This window comes from Sapajus apella, unplaced genomic scaffold, assembly GCF_009761245.1.
Source record: "Sapajus apella isolate SASKATOON/1434 unplaced genomic scaffold, GSC_monkey_1.0 scaffold38, whole genome shotgun sequence".
Lineage (NCBI taxonomy): Eukaryota > Metazoa > Chordata > Mammalia > Primates > Cebidae > Sapajus > Sapajus apella.
Genome location: NW_022436978.1, coordinates 8,496,865 through 8,519,028, shown reverse-complemented (window position 1 = coordinate 8,519,028; position 22,164 = coordinate 8,496,865). Strand labels below are relative to the sequence as shown.

The following is a 22,164-nucleotide window of genomic DNA, read 5'->3' as shown; positions in this document are numbered from 1 at the left end:
CTCCTTAGCTTGGCATATGAAGCCCTTAATAATTGCCCTCACCCCAACTTCATTCTCCACCTACCGGCCCATATTCTAGCCATACCCCACAGTCGTCTGCTCCCTGTATGCCATGGGCCACTTCTACCCCTGTGCTTCCCAGCTGCTCACCTCTGAGCCCAGGGCTTATTCTAACAACCAAGGCTACAGCTCAAAGGTGGCCTCCAACCTGTGGCAGGTAACTGTGCCCCATGCTTTCCTCAGATCTCTATTAAACATACAACTCACAGCATGATCACCATTTACACTCCCATTTTCCCACTTTCTCAGTTAGACTGGAAGCTTCTCAAGGGCTAGGAATGACTCATTATGGGTCTCTCTACCAGCACTGTACACAGCAGTGGCTCTCTGCCAAAAAATGGCAAAAGCCCTAATAAATTATTTAAATGCATGTGAACTGAAGACAAGAGGGACCCAGCCAGGCTCATTGCTTTACAGCAGCTAAACTGGCCTGTCCAAGCTGACGGCAGGATCTGTTTACAGCAGGCATCTGATGCTGAAGTCCTCCAGATACCCCATAGGAGAGTCATGTCAGGGGGGCGGGTCTCAGGACCTGCTTGATGACAGCAGTCTTCCCCATGTGGCATATGCGCCTCCTCTACCACCTTTCCAGGTCCCTAAGCACAGAAACAACCTAGCCTGGAGTCATAAGCCCTGGAGGAGCAAAGGGGCAGGAGTGTATAGACAGCGTCATTGTTTCCTTCCTTCCTTTCCTTAAAAGAAGCAAAGGAGGAGAGAGGAAACACATTCACTGATGTTCTGGATGAAGCACTTCAGGAAACAGAAATGTTCCTCACATTTTTTGCCTGAAAAGGCCAGTCAGTCATAGAAGTTACTATAGTAAGAGATGGAAAAAAAAAACCCACAAACCAGGCACACAAATTATTAAATTTCACAGAAGAAAAAATTCATGATGTGGTGGCTAAGCTGCTAATATTAAGAGGTGAGCAAAGCAGGCTTCTAGAATGTGATCTTGCACTAGCTCACTCTGTGACCTTCTCTGGCCTCAACGTTCCCATCAGTAAAAGGGGAACACTGGACTAGACATTTTCTGAGGCTCTTCCCAGCTCCACTCTGCCTTGAAATCATTAACCTTAAACCTGGGAAGTCTGGATCATACTTTGTCAAAGCACACGAGGTTTATTTGCCCACACATGTTGATTCTCTGTGGGGAGATACAGAAGATTTTCTCTTTCTTCAGTCTCTTCTGAGCATACACAATGCCTATGGTCAGGGCAGCTGGCAGCACTGGAGGGACAGTCACGGTAAGGAGAATCAGGGCCATGGTCACAGTGTCTTTTGGAGGGATCTGGGAGAGGAGAGACATTTATACAGGTTAGCCGGGCACAGCAGGTTGGCACCCTTCCTAGAACCTTTCTCCTGCAATACCTCAGATGCTCTAGAGATCTATGTTCCAAATATTAATAGTGAGTTGGCTCTCTTGGTGAGGTCAAGTATTCTCTTGACTGTGCCAAAGGAATGAGCATGTTGTCTCCTAACTTCTGGTTTATAAATCTCTCTCCCTCACTAGGCTACAAACTCCTTGGGGTGCAGCAGCTACAGCTTGCTCATCTTTGGATCTCCATACTGATCTCTAGATACAGAGCCTAGCATGGGATTTAGCACAGAGGAGGTGCTCAGTACATAGATTGAATGAATGGCAATATGATTAAAAACTAGGACCAAGATCCTGCCAAGATCTCAGCATATATTATTAACTACTGGGAAGCCAATACTAAAATTAGCTTGCTCTCGTTGGATACTAACTCTGGAGCAGACATTGTATTAGGCTACATATATTATTTACTTGCTTTCTGTAACAACCTTATGATGTAAATACTACTATTTTCTCCATTTAACAGGTAAGGAAACTGAGGCTTTAACAAGTGAATAACTTTCCCAAGGCCACATACTAGGTAAATGACAAAAACCTGAACCCTAGTCTGTCTGATTCCAGGGTACAAAGCCATGACCAGTATGTTTTATTATAAAGTCAATCTTTGTGAAATCAGGATGCCTGGCAGGTGCCATGGTGTGGCTGTGTTCGACCCAAATCTCATCTTTAATTGTAGCTTCCATAATTCTCACGTGTTGTGAGAGGGACCCAGTGGGAGGTAATTGAATAATGGGGCAGGTATTTCCTGTGCTGTTCTCATGATAGTGAATAAGTCTCATGAGATCTGATGGTTTTATAAAGGGGAGTTCCTCTACACAAGCTCTCTTGCCTGCCGCCATGTAAGACATGACTTTGGTCTTCATTCACTCTCACCATGATTGTGAGCCCTCCCCAGCCATGTGGAACTGTGAGTCAATTAAACCCCTTTCCTTTATAAATTACCCAGTCTCAGGTATGTCTTTATCAGCAGCATGAGAATAGACTAATACAGCAGGTCTGTAGAGGAGGCTGACTCAGTTAAGGTCAGGGATGAGGTCAAATCACAGGGTTAATTGTTTTGTTTTCCTCACATGTTCTAGATATTAATTGTTCTACCCTCTACAACCTTGCCTGTGTTTTTGTTAAATTAACCATCATTTTAGCCATAACTGCTTTTTTGAGTATTAGAAACATGGGATTCAAGTTCAGTAGCAATGTCCACTGGGGACATCTTTTGCCCAATCTTAATTTATCACAAAATTCATTACTCCCTTCTTTCCCCAACCACAGACACAGAAGAGTTTTCACCCTAAGGACCGGGCCTTGTCTAATGCTGAGCCAGTGCAGATAGAGGCAGCCATCAGAGTCACAGGTTCTGACCCAAAAGAAGATGGGGTCTGGGATTGTTAGTCTGTTGCCTCAGTGTGTATTGAATGTTAAGTTCTTCCCAGGAAGCCTCCTTCTCAAATACTGCCAGGGCTTCCATGAGCCCTTTTCCTGCTTTTCTGCTCAATGCTCCTGCTCCTCAGATTAAATTGGCATACTCCCTCAAATTCCAGCCCCAGTGACCTTGACATTCTGCCTAACTCTCACAGGCCCCATTGTGGGCCTCCCTTGACCTAGAAATGCTCCCTGGGTGCTATTTCAGATTGAAATAACTACTCAGCAGTTAAGTTTTAGCATGAACATTGCCTTGAAATTCTTGTGACTATGTCCTTGCCTGCCAATATTCGCTCCCCACCTCTCTCTCTATCTCCCTTTCTCCCTCTCTCTCTTTCTCTCTCTCTCTCTCTCTCTCACACACACACACACACACACACACACACACACACACACACACACACATTGATGCCACCAATTTGGACATTGTAATTAGGCCACTCACAGCTTTTCACCTGTTTGGATGTTTTATTCACAATTCTCTTTTCCTCCCTACCAGCTCATACTATTATGATCCCAGCATTTCTTATATAGAGACTGCATGGTTCACAACAAAATCAGACTCTCAGGACCAGAAAGGATCTCAGAGGTCTTTAGTCACAACCCTTCCCTCCCCAGCCACCATTCTATGGCGAGAGACATCCAAATGAAACCTGAAACTCTGTAGCTTAAAGAGGAGTAGATATCTCGTGAGGTACCAGGTCTATAAAAGTAGAAAATTGATTTCATTTCAGACCCTAACCAGAACACATGGGAAACCCACTGGTTGCATGGTGTTTTAGGTATTACCTAAACACTGGGGGCAAACTAGGCATGAGAATATTTCTGCTGTCTAAGAAAGCTCTCTTGGCCAATAATGATTTGTAGAATGATAGGATCAAGACATAACCTAATACAACCTTCTGAGTTAGGTCAGGCTCTTCGCAGAAGCTATACTATTGAAGAGCCTTACCCCAGTACTTACTCCATGGTACGTATATACCCCTAGGGCATAGAAAAAACCCATGACACCAAGGCAGGCCAGGAACACCATGAACTTGAAGGCATCGCTGTATAGTTTGAAGTTCAAAGGCCGAGGGTAGAGGATGGATCTCACTAAGTCCCCTTTGGCTGTATTGTAACCTGCATGAAGATAGTCACAGATCAAGTAAGGCTGCTTGATGGACACTTGGTCTCCTAAAAATGGCTTTACTGTCTTTGAGGCAAAGAGCAGAGTTTTCTCTAACCTGCTACCTAATCATTTCATGAGTATTCAGGTGGTTTTCATGATTTGTAACCATGAGCTTCCATGCAGACAACAGGCTCTAATGTCTAGTGCCTGCTAGCTAGTTTGAACATTTAAAAAAGGTTGATATTTTTAATTTTGAAAAATCATGCAGAACAACCAAATCATAAACCAAACTAAAGCATACAGACATCACTGTCTAAAGTGTATTTTGCATCTGTGAATAAGTCAGATGGCAAAAACACAGCTCAGGGGTTAGAACAGAGAGCTGGGACCAGGTCATAGAAGGCCTTCATTGTGTTATGTCATGTAAAAGACTGGGACTCAGGAGGTGTTTGCAGAATCATCCAGATTTGGTGCCACATTTGGTATGGGAAAATGAGAGGAGTTAGAGATGTTATTAAGAGACCAGCATGATGGTGATGTCGTTAACAGAGAAAGTCAATACAGGAGGATGAGTACTTTCAAATTCATTGTCTGTAGGACACCCAGGTAGAGTTCTTCACTAGTGAGTTTGACATACAGCCTAGCAAGCAACTCTTTGAAAGGAAAAATTCCTCATAATCATAGTGGCTGAATTTTTTTTCTTTTTGTAATCATTCAGAGGAGGTGTCAAGGGAGACAGAAGAAGCATATGGTCATAAGCAAAAATAAGAGTATAGTTTTACCTTTGACAAATTTTACTTCACCTACGCATACTCTTCATCACATAGAAGGGTTTTAACAATAAACCATTCAGTTAAAAATAATGACACTAGCCGGGCGCGGTGGCTCAAGCCTGTAATCCCAGCACTTTGGGAGGCCGAGGCGGGTGGATCCCGAGGTCAAGAGATCGAGACCGTCCTGGTCAACATGGTGAAACCCCGTCTCTACTAAAACTACAAAAAATTAGCTGGGCATGGTGGTGCGTGCCTGTAATTCCAGCTACTCAGGAGGCTGAGGCAGGAGAATTGCCTGAACCCAGGAGGCGGAGGTTGCGGTGAGCCGAGATCGCGCCATTGCACTCCAGCCTGGGTAACAAGAGTGAAACTCCGTCTCAAAAAAAAAAAAAAATAAAAAAAAAAATGACACTTTAGAATAATAAGTGTCTGTTTAGAAAAAAATGTTCTATTACTACCAGAATGTGGCAAACTCCAAAATCCTAAACAAAATTTTCCTAATCCAACTCTCCCCATGTTCAAGCATGAATTAAACTTACAAAAATGGAATCCACTAACCTGTTTGCAATACGACTGCTCTTACAGGTCCCTGCCCAGAGGACTTGACCTGGATAACTTCTGTTCCACAGAAGAGGACATGTCTCCGATAATCCTCCAGGCTGTGACATTTCCAAGGCACAGTATTCTCCATTTGGGGCAATGGTGTCTTTGTAACAGGTATACTTTCTCCTAAAGAGGATTGTATTTTGTTGAATCTGTGTCAGCTCAGGTAGTTAGTTAGAACTGGTGCATGCTAGTTTCAAGAAATTATACAAACTGCAACTCATCCGGTGTTAGTGCCCGTCCCATGAGTCAGATGACTGTTCACAGAGATGCCAGTGGTGCAAGCAATGGTAGACTTGATTCTAGTGCAAAGATTTAGGTAAGACCTGCCTATCTATCCTATACCTGGCCTGGATCATTTGTTGACATAATTTTGAAAGCAGCCTATTGTGGCTGAATTATCACTTAATCATTCTTCCAAGTATTAATTAAACCCAGCACTATTTTAGGCAATGAAGGAGCTTTCCAGCACATGAATAGTAATTACTGTTTGTTTTGCATTCACTCATGTATTCATTTGTTCACTCATTCACACATTCATTCAACTATTTTTAGGTGCTTATTCTGTTCCAGGAACTGTGCTAGGTTCTAGGAACAGAATGAACAACCAGAGAGACAGAACTCTTGCCCTCATAAGCTCACGGAGGAACGTGAGAAAACAGTAGTTACTCCACATCGTTTTCTGATGGAGCCCATTCAAGCCCCACTTTGATCATCCCATTCTTTTGCTCAAAATCCTTAGGCTTTTCCATTGCCACTACTGAATAAAGGCCAAAGTCTACTGCTAGATTGTCAAAGCCTACCACAATTCAAGCATCATTGCCTGTCATTCTCCTACACAAGCCCCAGCTCAACTAGGCCTCTTGCATTTCCTTTTATTGACTCCCATTCTTTGTAGGTAGCATTTTTTTTTCCTTTCCCAGTTGGCTGTAAGACAGAATATTTAAGGTACAAAGAAATTAGCTCAGAGTTCAAAAAGGATAAATTTCAGAGACCAAATAAAGATGTTAATAATAGTTTTTCGCTCTCAGGTTTAAAGAGTAATAGAATAAATTTAAAATTCCATCAGTCTTTTACTAAACGTTCAATTAGCAAGATAATGTGTCATATTTCTAATTTGGAAATGGTATTATATAAATCATAGTTATACCAGTGTAGGTCTCATCTTTCTAGCTAATAACTGGAAACAAGAACTTTGGCATATATAAATTTGTATACTCTTCATTTTTCCTAGTGACATGTAATAGGTTTCAAAATACATGTTTTTTTCAAATGCACAGGTGAATTAAATAAAAACACCCAAGTTTTTCTATGATTGGGTTTTCAAAACTCATTTTCTGCCATGATGTATTTTTACATGCTAAAGTGCAAGAAGCTGTAAAATTGTTATAAGCGATCTTGAATATTTTTCAAGAAATTCTTTTAGCCAAGCTGTTGTTCCTATACCACTTTCTTTAAAACGATTATGGCATTCATCCATTGCGTAGATTTATCAATTACATTCTAAATGGCTTCATAGAAGGGTTAGAATGTTTTGACAGTCTCCAAATCATGGTACCATACTGTTTTGAAATCTGCCTTTGTAAAAGGCAGATACTTTGAGATCATCTCCCCCCTTTCTTTTTTGCTTTTGAATCACAGAATATTAATCCAAAATATATATTTAAACTAACATCAGCAAACCATTTTCTGTACACAGAACCAATGAAATTGGAAGCAGTCAGATATTGATCAATCAGAAATGGAAGTCACTTGCGGTTAATTTGTTCCAGAGATAACAGTCAGATGATTTTAGAGAGATGGTTTTCAAGTCTGTTTTATGCTATTTGCATATTAATAAGAAATCTCATATTTTGGCCTTTCTTTGGAGCCCAAGAAAGGATGATTCATCTACAAAAGACATGGAGTCCAAGGCAGCTGGAGAGAGTTTTAGAGGACAGAACCATCATCGTTCATCATCAACTGTACAGTTGGCTCCCCGTGCTGTCAAATGGAGGTTCCTTCCCTTGGCCGCAGGATCAAGATGCCTCCTCATGGTGACAGTGTTTGAAATTCCAAGTCCTTTTACTTTATAGTTCTAGAACCATTAGACTGTAAATGTTTTGAGACTAGGGACCATTTCACATTTAACTTAGTGACACCAGTATGCAATACAGTGCCTGGCACATAGTAGGCATTTCTGAACTTTTCTTGAATAAATGGGTAAACAAATAAGTAAAAGAAGAAAAGGGAGAAGGAGGATGATAAAAAGAGAGGAAGAAAGGCTCAAAGGAAGAGAGAAAAAGATCTGACCTATCAACTGATGATAAGCTTGTCTGACAGGATATCAACGTGAGATCATCACTTGGAGAAATCCCTGCACGTCCAGCTCGGGTCACTGCACACTTCCGCCACATACATCTCAAATAAATCAGTAACTTAATGAAGAGAAGAAGAAGGAAGGGGATGTGGCAGAGTGTATGCCACCCCTCTTTGCCGTAATTATCCCTAAGAGAATGAGGAAACACTGGCTACAAGTATAGGTGGGACAAAATGCCTGGATTTAGGTATTATATTTATTTAGTAAGGCAATAGATATCTTCCATTTTCTTCCTAGAGCTTATAGCTGTTGAAAAGTTGTGTCATTTGTATGTTTTCATGTTTTCTGTCCCCTCACTAGAATATCAGCTCCACAAGGGAAGAAATCTTAACTACCTTGTTCAGTGCTATGTGACCAGTAGAATTCCTGCTCCATAGTAGGGGCTAATAAATATCTGTAGAATGAGTGAATTCACAAACAAATCTAAATCTTAGCTGTACCATTTAAGCTGTGTGACCTTAGGCAAATTACTTACCCTTTCTGGGCCTCAGATTTGCCCTCTCTAATACATTTGCAGATTGAATGAAATAGTAGACGTAAAATGTTAGCACAATGCCTAATACATACAAGAACTAAGAAAAAAAGCTTTAGTGCCAAGAGATAATTTCTAAATAGTATTAGATCTCCCCCAATGATATTCCCTTTTGTCTCCTGACTCCTCTCATTTGAGAGAAGCTAGGTCTTGAAAGTGATCATTGTTCCAGGAAAGATGGCAGAATAGAAGCACAGGGGAGTTGATCACTGGCTTTTGAGTTTTAAAAGTCCTTCATGAGTTTGTTCATGGATTGTAGAGACTATCTGAGAGTAAGCACAAAGTTTTTCTGCTCACCATGCCTTTCCTCTACTGCATTTCTAGCTAAATTAAAGTCCTTATACTGGGAGATGGAAGAGAATCCAAAGGGACTTAGATGTCATGTGTCCCAGAAAGAAGAGGCGTTCACCACAGTGGAACATGGGAACATGCAATGACATTGTGGAAACAATGCAAACAGCACCGGGATCTGCCTCCCTGTCCAGGCAATAGGCCAGAGACAGCTTCCCAGACCCAGAGTGGAGTGGGAGCAGCAGGAAGAAGGGCTGCCCTCAGTCGGACCCTTCTCCCTGATGTCTTGTACATCTTAGGACAGTCGGACAGGGGTGAAGAAGACCTCCTAACTGATGGGGACAACTGTCTGACTCACATCAGATATTCACACTGGACACTTTCAAGGATGGCAAAATTTAGCTTGGCTAAAAATTAAGTGTAGTTATAAAATAAAAGTAAGCTTGCACAGCTGAATTTATGACAATAGCATAGGGCTAAGGAGAACAGGAGGAGAAGAGCTTACCAAACAGTGGGTACTACTGATGGGAACACCAAGTAGAGAGAAAAAGGTGATGAGGCAGGAAGATGAAGGCAGCAGCTTTATCCAGCTTAGAATTGTCTTGCTCGTGTCTATGGTCCTTTATACTTGGAAGCAAATGTCACCTCCGATTCTGACCCTTTTACGTGCTAACTGAGCAGGTCTGTTCTTTTTACCTCACTCTCCTCATGTGTAAATTGGTATCCTAACTGCTCCTAGTCTAATTTGTTTTATGCCATGATGAAGTGAGATATAAAAGTTATTTATAAAATGTAAGTTGCTATAGAGATGCCAGGAATATTTGATATTTTTATACTTACATAAATAAGACTTCTATCTAGGACCATTGCATACATAGGTAAGAAATACCCAAGTCATATTTGTGGACAAATACCCCAGGAATATATTTGCAGTTTCAGGAATCTAACCTTAATCCTCTGATTGTTTAATCAAGATCCTTTCCACAAATATGTACACGAGTGGGAGGATCAGTGTAGGCTGTGCAATCAAGTATTTAGACCATTCTGGGATTTAGATCTTTCTGAAGAACTTAACACAGAAGAAATAATATGTTTCTGCCTCATGTGTCTGTCTCTGAAACTGGCCTCTATCAGTATTTAAGTTACACGGATATCAGTGGTGATGACTTTCTTTTTCCAAGAAGGGAGACTAGAAAAAGCCACTTGTCATTTAAGATCATTTGGGGGTCCATTTTGCCTATTTGTTGAAAGGTAGCATTGTTTGTCATTTCTACTTTTCTGGAACTCTCTCAGTTTTCCTGAGAATCAAGGCAAGTTCTGTACACTCCCAACAGTGAAAGGAGAGAGGGCAGCCCAAGGGCAGGGAGCCTTTCTGTGCTTCCTCCTCATGTTTGCTCACTGCCACACTCTCTGTTACCAATGAGAGAGGCCATTCTTCATTGTCAGGCTGCTGAGAGATGTGAGACAGCGGCTGTGTTTGAGTAAGAAGGACAGCTTTTCTTGGGCTTGAGGTTTATAGGTTGGATACTATGGCAACACTCTGGGTAAAAGATATGATCAGTATGCAAATCATCATCACTATCATTATAGGACAGATTTCAACACATTAAAGGGTATTTTGTAATTATACTGAACATATTTATGTTTACTGCATTTCCTTATCTCAATTTTAAATTAAGCAGACCCATTTTTAACGTAAAAGCTGCTCGTGTTGAACAATTTAGGGATAGACAATGAACTCTCACTACATTTAGGTCATGTCAGAAAAATTTCCCTGTCTCTACACCACTTGGAAACAGAAAAACTAAACAGTCTGTAAGTACGAAAGACAAACAGTTTCTATTTTTGTGTGGCTGCATAGTGTCTTCTTCTCTCATTACAATGTGCTGTGTATTCTTATTTTTTGCCTAAAGGATATTTTATAAGTAGTGCCTTACTAATTACACAAATTCAAGTAGACTTGACGAAGTACAAAAGAGAACTAGGACTGTCTGCACTGTAACTAGATTAGGCTTCTGCTCAGTGAGATCAGCAGGAAAGTAAATTTAAAGAACAGGACTGTTAGATTGTCTTTGCCAGAAGGCTCAACTCAAACTCCTTTCCAGCGAAACCGTGGCCTCAGCAGTTTTCTATCTATAGAGTACAGGGTTGGCTAAAACCTCTACGCCCTTCTAATTGTGGAAGTCATGGTTTTTAAGGTTGTGTCTCTTTTGTACATGTGTATAAGCCACTCTCACATTTAGGAAGAGATTGCATTTCAAACTGTATCCTCTGAACCCAAAACACTTTATTCACCCCACTCATTGGTCAGTTAATCACATGTCATATTAGACATTTGTTTCAGTTTCACATTTATTGTGACTTAATTCCTATATTCTTAAACATTTCCTGTTTGTGTATATTGTGTCTCCATATAAATGCAAAGGCTGGCTATGTCTCCCTCATCTGTCTCTGAATATCTTAGCAAGGGTCTGGTAAGGTAGGTAAGGGTATGTTGGTTTGATTAGGTGTCAAACAGGGAAGAGGAAGCTTCATAACAACTCCATACCTGTGAGCATGCCTTCATTCACCACGCAGTGTCCATCAATCAAAACAGCATCACACGGCAATGAAAATTTTCCTGGAAGAATAAGAACGTCTCCAGGAACCAAGAGACGGGATTCCAGCTCCTCCAAACCTACACCAAAGCAAAGTTTCCGTGACTAGCTGACCTCTTCTTGTTGTCACTTAAGATTGAAGGTAGCTAAGAATCCCTGTCAACCAGTTGGCCAAGAGCTACCCTACCTGTTCAACTGTTGAAGCCTCTTTTTATTCAATTGAAAATTCCAAAACAATCAGGATTAGGAAATTGGTTCCTGGGACACAGAAAAGGATCAGTTTTTCTTTATACAACAAGATCCCATCTTGACCCTAGTACCTGGTATGCTTTGTCCACAGCAAATACACAAGGGCACTGGGCATTGCCGAAGTTCAACTTCCTGCTGTTTGCTCTTGTCTAGGTTTTTGATTCCTGTGATACACTTTGTCTTCTTGGATTGAGGCCTTATGTAAATTGCCCAAATAACTTCTGCCATCCCAGGGTGCAGCTCCTCATTTTTTACAAAGAGCCACAGCTACCCCACCTCTGGCTAGCTCAGAGCAGATGCCAAGTGTCCAGACAGCTATCTAAAAGCCCAATTCTGGCCTAGGTTCCAGATGGTAGTTCAAATTGTGTGATGCAGAGTCCATTTGGGATAGATTGGGAAATAAAGGAGCCTTAAGAAGGTTTACCCAGTGTTATTCAATTGAGTGACACATGAAGGGAGAGAGAATTCGAAGGAACCCAGACGTTGGGTAAGAATAATTGAATGAGAGCTTGGGTGAGGGTAATGCAAGCAAGATGTCTAGTGTACAAAATTGAAGGAGGCACTTGTTCTCAGGGCCCCACAGCTGTGGGGTCAGCACTGGCATCATCTTGCCTCTTTAAATTTTCTGTCTTAGAGGCCTTCTTTTCCTCATCCTAGTCCTGGTCCTGGGTTCAATCCGAAAAGACTTTTTCTCCTTGACTAATAATTAAGGACGAATGAGACCAATTCCCCCCTAAAATATTAAGATACTGAAGATGGCCTAACACATCACTTACCTTTGTCTTTTACGATGATTGTAACCTGGACTTTGTTGTGGTCTTCCACGAGGTGATGCAGCTTAACTGATTGCTGCCAAGTAAAAGTCAACATTTAAATATTAGATAGTTCATATTCTGAAAACCACATGATCTCAATCCAGTAACCACCAGGCCAGGTCTCACAGCTAAATTGAATCTGGGCAAAGGACTCAACTTCTTTTGATGCTTCAGCTTCCCTGCTCCAACCCCTACCTCACCTGACCCCCTACATGCAGCAGCAAATATGCTCATTAGTTTAATGCTGTTTCACTCCCAAGAAAAAATAATGCACAGGGGCCTAAGCCAGGGAACCTGTTAAAAGAAACTTTTGACAAATTAAATTTACTGGAGTTTAATTGAGGAAGAAAAAAAAAAGTGATTCGCAAATCAGGCAGCCGCCAGAATGACAGCAGATTCAGAGAGACACCAAGGATGCCTGGTGGTCAGAAAAAAAATTAAAGAACAAAAAGAGAAATGACTACAGAAACTGGAAGTGAGGTACAGAAACAGCTGGATTGGTTACAGGTTGGAGTTTACCTTTTTTGAGCAGTTTGAACACTCAGCAGTGTAGGAGTGGTTGAAGTATGACTGCTGCATGAGTAGTTGAGGATTGTTACAGATGCATACTTTCAACTTAGGTTTTCAATCTTGTCTAACTATTAAGTTAGGTTAAGATTGGTCCACCAGGACTCAAATATAGAAGTATGGAGTCCTTCTGAGGCCATGTTTAGTTCACTTTAACAAACCAAAGCTACAGTTCTTGAAGATACATAATCAGGAGGAAGAAGAATGAGACTGTGAGAAGGCTACTTCCCTCTCTATGCTTCTGTCTCTCTGCAAAACAATGAAGCCAGATGTTCTCTATAAGTGGCTTTCTGCTTGTAAGTGTCTCTGTGAATGTTTAGGTTGTGTTTTGATCGCATGTGGGACAGCCATTCTCTTCTTTAGGGACTTGGATTTTCGTATTAAGTCTGCAGATGGGAGTTACGCTGTTCAGTTGTGAATCTTGCGCTACTGCTTATGAGTTATTTAGCTTGTTTAGCTCCTTTTTGCTCATCTGAAAGGGGAGATGATAATAGAATCTATAACACAGGGTTAAGTTTTAAGTTAGTTTATTCTTATAGAGTCCTCTGTATAATACCCAATACTATGCTAAGAGCTCATGACTGTTAGGGATTCATAAGAAAGTTGTTGGGAAAACAGTCGTGAGAGTACGTTAACTGGAAAGACTTGCTTGAGAGAGTTTTTGAGTTAGAACTCTGTGAAAAGTGGAGAAGATGGAAGGGGCCCAGAGAAGTGGAAAAAGCATCTTAGAGGATAACACAGGAGACAGAAAGTCAGAGGTGAGAGAGAATTTCATCCATGCCGTTCCCCAGACTGACTGTTGGGACATCATCAGCGAGAGAAAGTTCCATGCTGGGCTAACCCAGGAAGGTGTTGCCTCTTACTGTTTGTATATCGGTGACTTGGATGCCTCTTACTAGAAGTGGATTGAATACTGTCAACAATATTTAATTCACCTGACTTAACTCAAATTTAAAACTATTTTTCTTTTAGCTGTTAAATTGTTTGGATCTGTTCTTTTGGTGATATTTAATGTTACAAATGTCACCAGGCTAAGAAAAGCATTACACATAGTTATGTAACTTTCTCCTTGAGATAATGAACCAAGTGTTAATATTTACATGGAAAAATTTATGATTTACTTCAGTTTTGGATGAAAAGCTAAACTTTGGTAATTTGGACCAATTGAGTGAAGAAAGCGATAGTACTGTTTAGTGCATAATCATTGCTCTAAGGTGACTTCCTGACGCTTAACCGTTGGGGCATGCATTTTTTTTTTTTTTATTTTTATTTTTGAGATGGAGCTTCACTCTCGTTGCCCAGGCTGGAGTGCAATGGTGCGTTCTTGGCTCACCACAACCTCCGCCTCTTAGGTTCAAGTGATTCTTCTGCCTCAGCCTCTCAAGTGGCTAGGATTGCAAACATGAACTACCACGCCAAGCTAATTTTGTATTTCTAGTAGAGAGGGGGTTTCTCCATGTTGGTCAGGCTAGTCTTGAACTCCTGACCTCAGATGATCTGCCAGCCTCAGCCTCCCAAAGTGCTAGGATTATAGGTGTGAGCCACTGTGCCCGGCCAAGGGTATGCATTTTAATGATGCATAATAATGCAAAAGTCATCTGTGGCTCTGTGGGCAAAGAACACCGGAGTAAGCCAGGATTTCCGAGTTGTAGGTCAGACATGTCCACTAACCAGTCAGGTAATGTGCGTATATAAGAAATTGTGCCTTAGAAGTTAGTCATTTCCTCTGTAAACAGACAACACTGAATGGGATCACTTTCAAGTTATACCTTAAAGCTACAAAATGATATAACATTGATGTATTTGGCATGTCAGAGACTTATTTAAAACCCACAAGACATCATAGAAGAAATACACATGGTATATAAAATGACTCAAATCATTATTATTTTTACATAGTTTAAAACATTAAGCAGTTATTATGTGCCAGGCATTGTTGTAGGCACTTGAACTACAGTATTTGATTTCTTTAATCCTCAAAATAATCCTATGATGAAAATGTTGTCTCCAACATACATGTAAAAACCAAAAACTGGGGTTGAAAATATTAAAGTAACTTTCTCACCGTCACTTACTTACTAAGTAAACCTAGGTTCATCTGACCCTAAAGCCTTTTCTGTTGATGAATAAGTTCTTCTAGTGCTTAAAAACAGCTTTTTTTTTTTCATTAAGAAGATAAAAATCCTTCTGGATTTCTTTAATTTTTTTTTTTTTTTTGGCTTAGTAAACTCATTTAGATAATGCCGTAATAAATTCAGCTTAGCATGAGAGGATAATAATCAACACATTTAGAAGTGGTCAAGTGTGGGTTAACAATACTTGACTGTAATTCTCAAAACTCATTATGCTGTAGAGCTGGATTGGTTTATTAGACTTAGCATCCTATATAACCTGTCACGCTTCCATGCCTCTGCTCAAGCTATTCCCTAGAATGTCCACTCCAATTTTCTACTAGCAAACTCTTTCTAATCCTTCACATAAAGACCTATTCAAATGTCACTTCCACTCCCTAGGTCCCTGCAATCCCCAGGAAGGATTCATTGTTCTGTTCTCTCCACCTGTGTGAGTTAACTGATCACATTCCATTACAGCTATCTGCTGTCCTGTCAGGTCTTTCTTGTGAGTCAGGCAGTAGAGAGAAGAAAGGCACCCTGTATATTATGCATCTGTGGATTCCTCCAGGGCTTATCACATAGTAGGCCCTCATCAAATATGTATTTGTTGGAACCAAATTATTCTACTTCTCCCAACAACACTGGAGTGGGATAATGTTAGCATCCTCTTTAAGTTAATGTACTCAGAAAATCTACAAACACAGGTTTCTATGGCAACCAACTAGCTGGGAGAAGGCAAACACTGCAATGCTTGCCATGGCTGCAAAGCTCATTGCCTGATTTTTATTAGGCCCCCTCTAGTTTCTTCTGTCCCTGTTCAGCGGGACCAGGATCAATTTCTAACATGAATTTGCATATTGTTACTGTTCAGCATCTGTTGCTGTGTGTCCTTGTGTTTGCTGTGGCTGGACTTCCTCCAGAGATGAGTAATGAGGGTATTAACTCAGGTGCCTCTTGAGCTTGGCTTAGTCATGACTGAAGGCAAAGAACTGTGGACCAGATACTCTCAATGCTATTTCTAGCAGCCAACTGTGGAGCTCAGCAAGACAGTATGCACATACAGTTCAATGTAAATACAGTCGAGTACCATGGTTCACACTCACGCCTGCACCAAACTTGTTAGAAAGGGACTGAAGCAGGAGTGTTTCTTGGCTTAGGAAAGGTAAGCTTTCTTTGTGTAGCATGATTTGAGGCCACAGTAGATGCAGAAAAACATGTTATTCTATTCCTGCAAACACTTACTCTCTTACAATTTTCAAAAGCCTGTGTTTTTAAGGCTTTCAGTGAAATAACTAAGTTCAGTGTGGCTCAACAGGATTTGAAGATGGCAATAGATGCTACTTCTTTCATTCCTGCCAAAGCCCTTCCCCAAGTCTTACTGCTGCAAGGAAATTCATGAGTCACTTTGAGATTGTGCTCAGTGACACAGTGTGTAGTACTTGACTTGGAATCAGAAAACCTGGGGCTAAGGTCTATTGGCCACTGTTACTGGGTGAGTGTGAACAGGTCCCTTTATCTCCCAGATGTTCCTGTCCCTTCCTCTCAGGTGGTAGGAGGCTATAAAAATCATGTGTGTTTTATTACGCAATTTGCCAGGTTCCACACAAGCACATACATTATTAATGTGGGCACCTATTGTAAACTGTAAAGTGCTAAACAGATGTTGATGATTGAGGACTTGTGATTTAAATTGCAAATATACAGTTTCAGGAAACTGGCTTATTTTGTGTAGGGTTACAAGGTGCTTTACAGATTGGGTTAGGTACACTTTTATTAATAAATACAGGCTGCTAATGAGATTAGTGTTTGTCCTCTAATTCCTTTTTTGTTTTTTAAAGAAATCCTTTACAATACTGCCATCAAGTCTAAAGTTCCATTATTAGCCACTGTTTTGAACAAAGGAATGTAGGGATTCTGTTAAGATGCGGAACCTGAATGTTTAAATTCCAGTAAGGATTTTTAAATAAGCAAATTACAAGGATTAGAAAATAGGTATTACCTAACTTTGGAAGGGGAGACCTAATAAGCAAAACAATAAATTATAATGGAAAAGAGAAACATATTTTACTCTACCTAAATTTTCAAGTATAGCTAAGTCAAAGTCAAGAGAAAAAAGACTAAAAAGTAAAACTTTTTCACAAAAATGATGAATATCAAGAAGCCCTTAATATAAAATGAAAATACAAAACACTATTAGACAAAAAAAGTACTTAGTCTCACCAGCAATCAGGAAAATGTACATTAAAACATCAAGGAGACCCAATTTTTAAATACATTAGATTTAAAAAATTATAAATATTAATATATAACTCCAGAAACTGATGAATCTGGGGGAAATAAATACTCTTGTATATTTCTGAGAAAAAAAATTCATTTGTGGAAAACAATATAGCAGCATCCATTAAAATTCAAAATATACATTGATTCAGTAACCTGGCTTTTGGTTGCCATGCTAAAAAAATGCAAACACTAATATATAAGAACATGCCTGTACTGTAGTTATGTTTAATTCAACATTATTCGTGGTAGCAAAAGACTGAAGGGAAATTACTTTCAACAAATAACAGAATGGTTGAATAAATTATGATATATCACAGAATATTATAGTATTATTTTTAAAACATGAATTATTTATTTACTTGATGAATTGCCATTATATATAAAGTGAAAAATGAAAGTTCCAGATTAATGTGCATAGTAAGATCCTATTTTAATTTTAAAAATTAATAATAACATAAATCTCCATATAAACTGGTATATATATATATATGCACTTAATAGAGTGAGTGAAAAATATGATGATGGCGTTAATAAATAAATACATATATCTGGGATCTTGGTGTTCGAATTTATCCTTCAGTGGGTTCCCTTATAATAATCATTCTTAAGCTTTCAGAATGCATAGTAATCATTAGTTGTAAAACTTTTAAAAATGAAGATTCCAACCCTGGATATTTTGATTTAATAAGCCAGAAGCTCAGAAATGTCGGGAAATTCTCTTGCTAAAACACTGTCTTATTGAGTATAGAATCAAACCTAATTTCTTCTACAACCCATCCCCTAACTCCCACACACGAATTTCTGTATTTTTTTGGGATTCCCATAAAGATATACATGAATATCAAATGAAGATATAGACATTATAAAGGACTTCTAGGAAACGTATAGAACAAACATAATATTTAAGTCAGGGGAAATATGTGAAATGCACATAGTTGAGATGCTACCCCTTCATTCTCCTAAAACTATGGCTGGCATCATGAATACATCACAGCATTCTTTCCCACCATACTCAAATACAGCCTCAGAGTCCTTCTAAACAAAGCATTCAACAAAGGCTTCAGATGATAATCAGAGTTTGCAAAAACATTTAAATCTTCCTGGTAGTCCCAAGGTCCTCCTTCTGTAATCCCACATTTGGTAAGCCCCCTCTTTTTGTTTCATGACCTATGTCTGACAAAGCAACTCCTGGCTCTCAGTAGAAAGTCCATGGGCTTTACTTATTTAGCTAGAAGCTAAATAGATTTCAGCTCTTACCTGTCTCAAATCATACACACTTAAGACAATGGAGATAACAGACAAAATGATGATGGCCACAGAGTATTCTATGTAACCTTGAGACAGCCACAAAGTTAGAGTGAAGGCTTGGAACACATAGAATGGATTTAAAACCTGCAGGTACAAAAATAGCATTTGAGTCACTTGCATGAACCTTATTGGCAATCAAGAAGATGTCATTTCATTATAGAATTTTTTCTCATTTTTTTTTTACAATATACAAAAACCTCTAATATTTAAGAATTCATTTAGATCTCTATTGATTTGGGTTGAGAAAATGTCAAACACATAGAATGTGATATGGTGGAAGCAAATTATTTTATGCATTCAGAGCCATGCCCACAAATTGATCATAATTTATTCTGAATTTCAAAAATATTTTACTAATAACAAAATTTGCGTGTGTGTGTGTGTGTGTGTGTGTGTGTGTGTGTGTGTGTGTGTGTTTCATTGTACTTTAGGTTATGGGGTACATATGCAGATCATACAGGATTGTTGCATAGGTTACCTTCTTAAACAGGTTTACTCATAATGGAGGAGGTACATGATTCAGTCTCTTTTAAAAATGTACTTCAGTTTTGAACAGTTTAATTGCAGTTTTATTTTTCATGTAATCACATGCTGCAGATTTAGTCAAGTTGTACAATGAAAATGAAAGATTCTACTTTTTATTCGGGTCACTTAAAAATAACATATCTTTCATGTAGCAGGTCTTAGCAAGGTCACATGAGAGTCAATCAAGTCCTTCTCTTGAACAAGGAGGAAGACTGGAGAGAAATGTCTTCCCCAAGGCTGCAGGACAAATCGTGGGCAGAAGGTATTACCAGCCGGAAAGCTTGTCATTCATATATGTTCATTTTTGGTGTCAGGAGAATACCTTCAGATTTTTTTGTTCCCTCAATTTTTCCCATTTGGGTCCTGCTAACTCCTGCTAGTAATGAGAGCAGAGAGGGCAAACCCGAGAAGCCAGAAAAAAGTCACGGGATATACACATAGAAAGTGAATTTAAGAGCCCATGAGAGCAAAGCAAGGATTATTTTTTTGAGGACGTATTCTTTCTAATCATTATGAATTGAATAAAATATTGCTTAAAACCAGTGGTACTCTTACCTCTATTTTCTATAATTCCCTTATGTATTAAATATAATTCTACTTTAGTTTTAAAAGTGAACTGACCTATGGTAAATAGGTTGGTGAGTGGTATGTTAAGGGCTGGGTATAATTTGTACATTAAAAAGATTTTATTCCTTAATGTTTCTTATTATTTCAATCCCCACTGCTTTACTTACGAATTACAGCTTTTGTTGTTTGCTTGTTATAAAATGCTCTAATTGCAGATTATGTACAAATGATAATACGATCTCTAGTTTAAATAAGCCCAGTAGAAAACTGGTGAAATACTTCTTGCAGAAGAAACAACACTATCCTAATTAATTTAGTTCTCTTATTTAATATTCTTTTGAAACCAAATGTAAAGAAATATTTGTACTTTTTTTTTTTTTCCTACTAAAGGGCTAGTAAATAGGTGCCAGAAAATATTAGCACTCCTTTCAAAAGAGAACAAACTGACCCCTGGAGAATCCTTGGCAATTTGAAAATGTATTTGAATAAGTTTAAAAAGCTGGCTACTTTTCGATAGTTAGGGAAAGTATGCCCATGTTAAGTCAGGATGTATATAGAAAATCTTTGTATGTTCTGCCCAATCTTGCTGTGAACTTAAAACTACTCTGAAAAATAAAATAAAGCAATCTGTTTTCTGCTCCAGACACAGAATAATATTAAATATTTTCTTAATGTTAAAAAGATACGCCCATGCTCAAAAACAAAATGACCATCTTTATGGGTTAGAAATACACTGGAAATATGCAGCATTGAGTGAGGACTAACATCATCAGATTCATAGGTTCCAGACAAGGACCTGACAGCAAAATCTAGGTGCTCTTTTCTCAGAGAAATAGAGACAGAATGTGTCCCTCAGGTGGCAGAAGATAGAAACAAGGTTTATGTTGGAAAACAGGGGTGGCAGTGGGCTTCCTGTTCCAGAATAGAGGCTCAGCAAAGTAATAACCAATGAGGGCTTACCAGCCAAAGTGGAATGGGAGAGAACAGAGTCCATGGTACAGCTGTGAACTGCGCCAAGCCTCAAGCTAGCTAAGGGCATGCATGTGACAAATCCCCAAAGGACAAGCACCCAAACCTTCAGGGACCACGTAGGGGCCAGTTGGAGACAAACAGAGCTATCAAAGAAGCACAGCAAGCACAAAGAGAAAGAAAAAAATTGAGGGAAAAGGGGCCCCCCTTAAGAAAACAAAAAAAAAAAAAAAAAAAAAAAAAAACAAGCATACAAGGAAGCTATTGTTAAAAACAAAAACAAAAATGAAACACTAACAAAGGGAGAAGTTACTCTCAAGAAAATGAAAATAATAAAGCAATTTGAAAAAGACCAAAAGAATACATTTCAAATCCTCAAAAATTATAGAAAAAATAACTGTCCGATGCTGTAGACTGAACATTTGTGTTCCAGCTAAATTCAAAGGTTGAAGCCCTAACCCCTAGTGTGATGGTATTTGGAGTCAGGCCCCTGAAAGGCAATTAGGTTTAATGAGGTCATGAAGGTAGAGGTCCCATGATGGGATTAGCGGTCCTTGTAAGAAGCGGAAGAGACCAGAGCTCTCTCTCCACCACGTGAAGACACAAAGAAAGCAATGGTCTGGAAGCCCAGAAACGGGTCCTCGCCAGGAACCAAATATGCAGGCACCTTGATCTTGGACTTTCCAGCCTCTAAAAGTGTGAGAAAATAAGTGTTTGTTGTTTAAGCCACCCAGTCCATGATATTTTGTTATACAACCCACGTGGACTAAGCCACCCCCCACCACCAACACAACCACCATCCAAACTTAAGAGAACAAAAACAAAGCAAACAGGAAATTATGAAGCAGGAATCTGCCTCTCACACTAGAAAGAAATTTTAAAGTAGATCTGAATTTAAAATAAGCAGTAACAAAAGAAGTTGTATGAAACAAGATATCATCACATTATTTATGTGCTCCTTCTAGGAAGTGTGATGTAAGGGGCAGAAGTCTATTTTTAAAAAAGAAAACAGTTACCTGTTTGACAAGCAGCCTCCATATGGGTTGGATTTCAACCTCAATGGTGTTGGGCCCACACACTAATCTTCTGTGGGAGAGTGATCATCCATTAGTGTCATCCCTACAAGCTCAGTGATGAGTGACTATAAGACAAACTAAGCAGAAGTCACTTTTCTACTCTTAGGAGATTCTGTAGCTTTGATTAAAAAAATAATGTGCAAGAACCTTTGAAACATAATTCTAAACTACTAATATACATTTGAAATGAAATTCAGTGCATAATGGACAGAGATGTATTCCTTGATAAAAAATATGTCTTAAGTATAGTGCAACTCAAAAAAAAGCTAGAAAGACATTTTCATTTTGGGTTACTTTTTTTTTTTGTTTTTTAAACAGAGTCTCACTCTGTCACCCAGGCTGGAGTGCAGTGGAATGATCTTGGCTCACTGCAACCTCTGCCTCCCAGGTTCAAGCGATTCTTCTGCCTCAGCCTCCCAAGTAGCTGGGACTACAGGTGTGTGCCACCACACCAGGCTAATTTTTGTATTTTTATTAGAGACGGGGTTTCACCTTATTGGCCAGGCTGGTCTCGAACTCCTGACCTCATGATCCACTCACCTTGGCCTCCCACAGTGCTGGGATTACAGGTGTG

At 39.4% G+C, this 22,164-nt stretch overlaps 1 protein-coding gene across 2 annotated transcripts in view; it reads right to left on the bottom strand.

The window, feature by feature from the left end:
- Window positions 1-22,164, bottom strand: part of ATP13A5 (ATPase 13A5) — a 124,316-nt gene that overhangs the window by 51,430 nt on the left and 50,722 nt on the right. For both annotated transcript variants that reach the window (XM_032298225.1, XM_032298226.1), the window contains exons 8-14: window positions 21,531-21,600; window positions 18,403-18,537; window positions 12,146-12,218; window positions 11,072-11,200; window positions 5,297-5,467; window positions 3,819-3,976; window positions 1,160-1,348 (exon numbers count right to left, since the gene is read on the bottom strand). In XM_032298225.1, the coding sequence (XP_032154116.1) occupies window positions 1,160-1,348; window positions 3,819-3,976; window positions 5,297-5,467; window positions 11,072-11,200; window positions 12,146-12,218; window positions 18,403-18,537; window positions 21,531-21,600 (925 nt within the window). The remainder of the gene's footprint in view (window positions 1-1,159; window positions 1,349-3,818; window positions 3,977-5,296; window positions 5,468-11,071; window positions 11,201-12,145; window positions 12,219-18,402; window positions 18,538-21,530; window positions 21,601-22,164) is intronic.